The sequence below is a fragment of the Stegastes partitus genome, unplaced genomic scaffold, assembly GCF_000690725.1.
Source record: "Stegastes partitus isolate 25-593 unplaced genomic scaffold, Stegastes_partitus-1.0.2 Scaffold1420, whole genome shotgun sequence".
NCBI lineage: Eukaryota > Metazoa > Chordata > Actinopteri > Pomacentridae > Stegastes > Stegastes partitus.
Window position 1 is genome coordinate 51,298 of NW_007579151.1, and position 8,630 is coordinate 59,927.

The following is an 8,630-nucleotide window of genomic DNA, read 5'->3' on the forward strand; positions in this document are numbered from 1 at the left end:
ATGGATGGATGGATTTCTGCTCTGATGACCGCTCATCTCCAGTCCAGTGTGACAGTCAACACTGCAGCTCTGCTTCCTCTTTGTTACTCCTTCTGGATTCCTTTTCTTTCATTAAACAGTTAAAACTACTATTTTTGTTCAATCTCATTTTTGACAGTCGTGACAGTCATCATGTGCAGAACAAACACATGGGCAAATATTTTCCATGTTTAGTCAAATACTCTCTGTTTGACAGGTTTGGATATGAGAATGATTAACTGATAGCACCACAGGCCTCAGTCTGAAAAGCTGCTTTTACGAGAGGAGGAATGTCAACCCTGGTCGGCCGGGTAGGGAGAGGCAGGAAACCACCGCTCTTGGTTTACACATGACTCATTCCTTGTTATTAATGTGGCCGATGCTAAATTTTGTGCCAAAAACCCAGCCAGGCTGCAAAGATCGGTTGTATTTGTCTGTATCATGCATGTCTGAGGACTCACAGTGTGTGCAATGGTGTTGGCATATGTGTCGGCAATCCAGGACATTTCCCTCTCTCCTGTGCTCATGTCTGGAGCAGGGACGTCGATGCCAGGCCCTGGTGAACAAACACGGGTGGGAGAGGAAGGGAGGGTAGAAACAGGAAAGTTTTAGTCAAGTGGGCCAGTCACTGTGCAGGACGGTTCACAAGCACATACTTCACCAACGAGAAAGTCAACACAGCGAGTTTAACACCACAAACTAAGCTTTATTCTGCACAACTGGGTATCTAAGCTGGTTCCAGAAGGTTGAAGCAACACTGTTCCATTGAACATAAAGACTCCACTGGCAGAGGAAATGTGAGCACCGGGTTTGTGTCCTTGTGTCACATAGACATGTACCCCCACGGGCCTCTGGTCCAAAAACAGAAGCAGGCATGCAGAGAGGTGGGGTTGGAAGCGAGAGAGAGAGAAAAGGATGACCGAGTCTCTCAATAAACAGAGCGGGCCGCTGACGTAGGCAGCGAGGACTGCTTCACCTCCAGGGCGTATAAAAAGCTCAGTCCTGAAGGATAAAAGCTCACCACATGACACAACTATTGCTGCCTATTCGTACACAGCATCAAATCTCTCTGGTGTGTTTGAACTTAACACACCATAAGCATGGACATGCATCTGGATAAGGGTGAACGCTGGCTGGCTGTATAGGGGCTGTCAACCTGCTGGACCAGTATAAAATGTTTATGTGTGGCCCATCAGAGGAATAGTACAGCTTCCTTCAAAAACGTATTGAAATAATTAAGTGACATTCAAACTAGATGACATCACCTTAAATAAAAGATCTCCCCCCACAGTAACACGTGTGCATGTTGCTTTGTGTTGACCTGTTCATCTGTTGCAGCACTATTCCCTGTGGGAGTCTAAAATAACTTAGAACAAATGTATATGCAGCCAGTGGTAGAAAAAAAATACAAGTTTACTCAAGTATTGCATGCAAGTAAAGCTTGTACTACATCGTAGTTCAGAAGCAAACATCATGTCTTTCACTCTGCTATGTGTATTTAATAACCAATTAAGATCAGTAATACATCATAATTTGTCCGTTGTGTATTTGTGTAGAAGGATTTACAAGCTACCCATCAGTGTATAAAAGTCATGAAGCCCAAACTTTTGCAGCTCCAACGATAAAAGACGACTAAATAATAAACACTACTAAAACATATTACTGTTACTGGCTACTACGAAATAAAGAGTACTTTCACTTTTCTTACATCAAACTGATTTTGATACTTCAATCCTTCTACTTAAGTACAATTTTAAACTTGTAACGGAGCATTACTGTACTGTGGTATGGTTATTTTAACTTAAATGAAATATTTGAGTACTTTTTTCATACATTAGATATGTTACAGAAAGCTTTTATTTCTGGTTTGTCAGCTTCAGCTTCATGTTGAACCTTTACACCAGTCCCCTTTGTCCTTTTCCATCATCGCTAACTGTCTCCCTCTTCACAGACACACCCAGAGCGACCCCAACCTGAACAAACAGTGTTAAGTGATGAGAAATGTTTGCTTCTATTAGTGGAAATATTCACCGCTCTCCACTACAGTCCTTTTAAGGAAGTCAGAGAAACACAAGTAAACTTTTGAGGAGCACAACTTGGTGCCAAGTAATGCCCTAAACACCAAACAATGTGCAGAATGATGACTTGGAAAAACATTTTTTTTTGCAGAAACTCACCAATGAAACCCTTCTTGGCCAGCTCAATAGTGAATCTCCTGGTGATCTTCTCCAGCTCATTGTCCTGCAACAGAGCGTAGACTTGTTCACTATTTATTAACAGATCGTGAGAGATTATAATGTGTGGCACCATCAGTTAACAGGAACAATAAAAACCGCATGTCTTAGCTGATTGGCACTGCAGTTCCGTTACTCTAAATGAAAACCCAAACCACAGAATGTCTGTTTCAGCACTTATGTCTCCTATTCTCTCTTTTCTCAGTTCTGTCCTCTTTAAATGTTCTCTCTCTTCACTTAGTTTCTGAACCAACAAATAAAAATGAAATGTCTTTTGCTTTCTAATGTGACAGATCATCCTCTGTGTTTGTTTCGATATGATAAACTAATATCCCTCCAACTGACTGACGCCTTCCTTGTGAGTATAAAATGCTCATCTTAGGCTCTCCTCAGCACTCATGTAAACATGTCTGCATATCTCTACATGTGCATGTGAACGTGGAAGAGCCGGATTGACATTAGAAGGCTTACAGAGTAATTCCTGGGGTTGATCTTGACTCCAGCTTTAGCTCCCCCAAATGGCACATCTGGAAGAGAATAACACAGATTTAAAACCACACACACATGACACCGAGACACACACATCTGGATAAAGACTTCATGGTGTGTGATCAGGAGGAAAAGAAGCGAGACAAAAGAGGAGTCCTGGCAAAGTAGTCACAATCAAACAGTACTATTACGGATGGTGAGATCTGGGGATAAACGGCAAGAGGCTTTGTGCGAGGCTTTAATACTCACCAACGACGGCGCACTTGTAGGTCATCAGAGAGGCCAGAGCTTTCACCTCATCCACAGACACATCTGTACTGTAACGGATACCTGAGGGAAACACACAGTGATTCAGAACCCAGCTTCCACACAAAGAAAAACTAGAAACAAGCTAAACGTATAAAAGATTTGCGGCCTGTTAAGACACACAATGTAATATTTTTATTAGGTAGTTTCTGACTGCAAGTGCTTTATACATTCAAAGCTGATGTTCAGACCATAACGAAGGGAAACACTTGTCTTTTGCTCAAACTGTCTCCACAGCTCAGCAACAGGAAAAGGAAATGTATAGCAGAGACAGAGCACAGCGAAAACCTGGACTGCACTAATGATTACTGAATGTTCTCCCAAACTACACAACACCACATGGTCACAGATCGCTAACGGAGTCTGGCAGTCAAGGTAACAGGAGTGGGCGGGCGGAGACCGAACGATCCAATCAAAGCCCTCCGTTCTGACCTCAGCCCTCGAGCTGCGGCGGTACCTTTCCTGTTGTCTGGCGTTTACTACCGTTGCCACAGCAACATGTGCGGCGTTACAGGATACCATGCAGGCGGGCCGCACAAGTCGCACTGCTCTGTCTTCGTTGGCATAGTGCGTGTGACTGAGATGCAACGGCAAAAATAGCACATCCAGACTTAGCTTTCACAGAGGAACCCAAGGGCAAACGGCACAAAGAGGAGCCTGCAGGTTGATTTATGAGGAGAAAAGCCGTGCGTCTGTGTTTATTTGTGTGCATTCAAGTGTAAGAAAAAAAAACACAGGAAACACCAGCAAAAAGCCCACCCACCACAACGACGTCATTCTGTGTCCTCTTACTACTGCTGGTGTTGTCGCAGCATCCCCACACTGTCACCGCTGCAGTCGTTAAACTGACAAGGAAAAGATCAGACATCCCCCAAAAAGAGCCCCACGCTGCAGAGTATTTCCCTCCTTACTCATTTCCATTCATCCAAACATCGGCTGAGTCACTTCAGGCCAGCGGAGGACAATCTTGAGCTCACTCATCAAATTATAGGAAAGAAAAGCCCGACTGCAAAACCATCCCCCACTCAATGATCCTTTTATCCACCCAACCAGCAGCCCACTACGGCAACAAGAACCAAAGCAGAACTGTAAACATATTCCTCTGAAATGGAGGAAAGAAGAAAAAAAAAATGGAGTTTCTGCAGCAGTCGGAGCAAGTTAACTTCTACAGTCAGGCCTGCAGGCTCAACATGAGGAATCACAAGGGCCTCTCCAGTTTATGTAGTCTAACATTTAAACAGCTAAGACTGTTCTTACACACACATTCTGGGCTTTTGCTTGACAGTGTGTTTGGTTTATTCAGTGCAGCTTCTCTACTGTACACGTAGCCTTTCTAAAGTGTGGTATTTAATCATCCTGAATATTATCTGTGCTATAAGAAGCTGCACTAATTGTCGTGGCATCGATTTTCTCCTGAAGTGCACGTTTGAAATTAGGCTGATTCACTTTGAGTGCTGGTCATTCCTTCGAGACATCAGGACGCTGAATGTGTTCACTGAAGCGGATGTAGTTATTTGCAGGATATTGCGTTCTAGGTGTAATAATTGACAAGAGGGATTAGCGTTTCAAGAGGGATTAAGTTGCGAGAGCTTTGACGCTGCATTCAATTAAAAAAAAAAATATGAATTCAAGTAAAATCAGTTCTGATGGCTTCTAACTTTTACACAGGACACCTCTGCACTAGTGGTTTACATAAGCACACAGATTTGTTCTTCCTTTGCACAGAAAGCAGATGAATGTTGACTATTTAGCAGACCAAACAAAATGCGAGTGGCCTTCTGCGGTATGCAAGCAGCCGTGCATGCCCACACATACCACATCAGGCGCCTACACGCTCAGTAAAGAGCGGTGCGGTCCGGTCTGGCAGCTGTCATGAACACACAAAAACAGGCGTTGCACTTTGTAGTTTGATCTGAATACAGCCAAGGGTCTATGCACCGTATCAATGATTAAACCCATTGAGCGATAACGGCTCTGACTCCTATTCCAGCCCCATCATCCAGGATTTAGCACAAACGATCCATCACACTTGTTCATTGAGCAACTGCAAACAATATACTATCACCTAATCAAATCTAGGACAACTCTATATTTTACTATGTCTGATTTAAGATCTGATTCATATCCAAAGTTAGATGCAAAATACAGTTTAACTGCAGTGGGCAGGATGAGCAATGATTCCAAATGATGATTTATATTTTTTAATCTCTATTCTAATTTTCCATTTAATTTATATTTCTTAATAGCAGTTTCTGTGACAACGTGAGGGGAAAACATTTAGTAATGCTATCACTGCAAATGGCAGCTAATTCAAAATGATGCTCAGCTCACCTCACAAAATGGAAAGAGGCAATGAGATTCTCTTAATGCTTATTGATTTTACCTACACTGCCTCTGAGTGTTCCCTAGCAGAGAACTAGCTCGACAGTTTAGCAGCGCTACAAAATTCATAAATCGGTGCCATTACTGTAAATTGGTTTGTGGGGAAATCCGTAATGGAGATTTCATCTGGCCGCCATAAATGATGCTACTCTGACTCGGCTCATGAGACAAATCTAGTTTTTATTAAACCACTTCTCCTGTCCTTCAGAGCACAGGTTTAAAGTACAATGAGCACGTCCGGGGCAGAAATGTGCCTCCCAAGAATAGGTCTACATTCACAGCATCAAGCAGGTGCAGGGGAAGGGTTTCACAGTGTTAATGACAGGCCAATGTCCGCTGCACACCACTGAAACATGCCCTTTGACTGGCGAGCAAACCAAATGGCAAGTCTCTTCCTACTGAGAATGCCTCTCCTCCATCGCACCCTCCCCCACCTGTCACACTGCTGACAAATAGGAGGGCCTGGAGGCACAACCACCCCCTCCCCAACTTTCACGCCTCCTGTCTTCCTATACATCATATCCCCCTATCTATCCCATAGTGCACTGCAGCGATAGCCTCTGATGCCTCTGCTTTGCTTTGAACCTTGAACTTTGAGCCAAAGAGCACATGTCACTCATGTCATAGTATATCCACTTCTGCACAAGGCCCACCTATAATAGGACCACTTGTCTGTGTATATTTGCTCTGCTTTAGGCTCTTGATTGTGTGTATGAAGCTCCTGACAAAGCAGTGCAGGAGCCACAGGTACTGAACAGGCAGCCATGTGTTTTGTGCAGCACATGCAGAGATGCCATGGCCTGAGAGGTTCAATGACATGACACCTGACACCTCTCTATCACATCAAACAACACTTAGCATGTGAGCAGCCTAGAAATAAACTGGGACTTCCAACCAGCTGTGGATCACTGGATTATTGTTGTCTGTATATTTCGTGACGGTAGACGTTGTAGGTGAATAATAACATTAGCTTGAAGCAGGAGTGTGCACAGAGCATGTGTGCTGCTGCAGTCTGGCTGCTAGCCTGCTAGCTAACAAACTGCGGTACCGTTACAGCCACAGGTGAGCAGGAAGGTCACTGTAAACTGAACATGACAGCAGCGGGTAGTTTGCATATTCAGGAAAACAAACGGAGCAAATAGGCCGCTATTATGTTAAACAACAATGAGGCTAACTGTGCTGTTAGCAGACGATAAAACCAGCGGATCTGGGTGTGATGGTGAAGCAGCTGTTGACAGCAGCTGCTCAGTGTTTGGTGCTTTTAATAAGCTAACGTTTCTGCTAAGTAATGCTAAGTAGCTGGCTAACGCTAACTGTCAGAGCGGCCAGAGGAGCCGGCTGGACTCGGCTCTCACCTCCTTTGCAGGGCGTCCTGTGCTGGCTGTGCTGGGCGCGGTAGCCCTCCACCACCTCCCACTCTCCGTTATCCCTCTTGATGGGGAAAGACACGCTCAGGACGTGATTGCACGGCTTGATGATGCGCAGGATGCCCCGCACACGGTTCCTCTTCTGCTCGGGGCTCTCCCTGGTCCTCAGGTCCTCCACCAGCTTGTCCTCCACGATGGAGGCGCCCCGGTCGAAGAAGCCCTCGACCATCCTGAAGAAGTTGGGGTCGTCGGGTTGGTCCGCTGCGCCGGCATAGCGACGGACCCGCATCAGGGACGAGGACGCCGGAAGAGCGGAGTCCACGCACCCCGAGGCCAGGGCACTGCCCGCAGAGCGGCTCAGCAGCTCCCCGAAATACCGATACATGACTGGGACTAGCTAACCGTGTAACGGAACGAATAAAGAGGCAACTAAACAACAAGGACGATGGGGGTGACGACAGGAGAGGGGGTAAATGAGCGACACAGCAGCTCCTCACCGTGTCCCGTCCTCTGGCCGAGTGGGGAATGGCATCCTGCGTCCGCTTGCTTTAAAAGGCAGCGCGAGCCAAGCGGAGCAGCGGGGGCTCCTCGAGACGCACGCGGAAGAGGAGGACCGACGCAAGGCACGGGGCCGCGCGAGGCAATTGACAGCGCGCGCTCCCGAGTCTGCGCCGTTGTTGTTTTTGACAGAAAGTGAAAAGAAAAGGGAATTAACAGGCTGTAAATTAATTTATTTTTACTGTATTGAAGGAGGATTTTATGCCTGATGGTTACACCTCAACTGTAATAGCTAAAGCTGGTTAGTAATCAAGGGTGGGATGTAACGAAGTACTTTTACTCGACTACTCTACCTACTAAGTCAGAATCCGATGCATTTGAATATTTCCAATTTTTGCAAGTTGATCCACTATGTTTCATAGGAAACTGTTGTACTTTTGACTTTGATGTGTTTATTATCATATTAATATTTATGTGGTAAATATAGTTAGTTATTAATAATATTAATAATACCAAATATATTACACAAATAGATTGTGATGTATTGTTGTGGGTTAAGAAAATGTCATTCTAAATTGCTGCTACCCAGCACTATTCAAAGTCAGTAAAATGAGTATCACCTTACCAAGGCACAACTATAAATATAAAAACATCATAGTATGTATACAGTTGAAACATAGGCTGTATGACAAGACAAACAGCCTTTTTTTCTCACTGTCTGACATTAAATCAGACTAAACCTTTCCAGTTTTAGGTCAGTCAGGATTACCAAAATTATATCTATTTGCTAAACTCCAGAATAATGTGAGAGATAATTTTTTATTACTTTCTTCCCAGTCAGAAGTTTACATCCACTAAGATGCCTTCAAACTATCTGGGAAAGCCAACAGATGATGTCATGGCTTTGGAAGCTTCTGATTGGTTAATTGACAACATCTGACTTAATTGGAGGCACACCTCAAACACGCTGCTTCTTTTTGTGACAACATGGGAATATCTAAAGACATCAGTCAAGACATCAGGAAGAGAACTGTGGACCTCCACCAGTCTGGTTCATCCAGTTTCCAGATCCCTGAAGGTTCCACGTTCATCTGTTCAAACAATCACATCAAGTATAACCGCCATGGGAATGTCCAGCCATCATAGCGCTCAGGAAGGAGACAGGTTCTGTGTCCCAGAGATGAAGTGTTTTGGTTGAAATGTGTGAATCAACCCCAGAACAGAAGCTGAAGACCTTGTGAAGATGCTGCTGAAGCTGGTCAGAGAGTCATTATCCACAGTGGAACCAGTCCTGTACCGACATGGGCTGGAAGGCTGCTCAGAGAGGAAGAAGACT

The 8,630-nt window shown here is 44.6% G+C and overlaps 1 protein-coding gene across 2 annotated transcripts in view; it reads right to left on the bottom strand.

Moving 5' to 3' along the window:
- LOC103370412 (glutamate dehydrogenase, mitochondrial) overlaps positions 1 to 8,630 on the bottom strand; it is a 36,892-nt gene that overhangs the window by 14,080 nt on the left and 14,182 nt on the right. Inside the window, exons 2-6 of one of the 2 annotated variants that reach the window (XM_008299463.1) lie at positions 6,785 to 7,241; positions 2,991 to 3,071; positions 2,724 to 2,779; positions 2,196 to 2,259; positions 480 to 574 (exon numbers count right to left, since the gene is read on the bottom strand). In XM_008299463.1, coding sequence (XP_008297685.1) covers positions 480 to 574; positions 2,196 to 2,259; positions 2,724 to 2,779; positions 2,991 to 3,071; positions 6,785 to 7,181 — 693 coding nt within the window. In that variant the 5' untranslated portion in view covers positions 7,182 to 7,241. Of the gene's footprint in view, positions 1 to 479; positions 575 to 2,195; positions 2,260 to 2,723; positions 2,780 to 2,990; positions 3,072 to 6,784; positions 7,335 to 8,630 lie in introns of those variants that run through there. The other variant, XM_008299462.1, reaches the window with a different exon arrangement.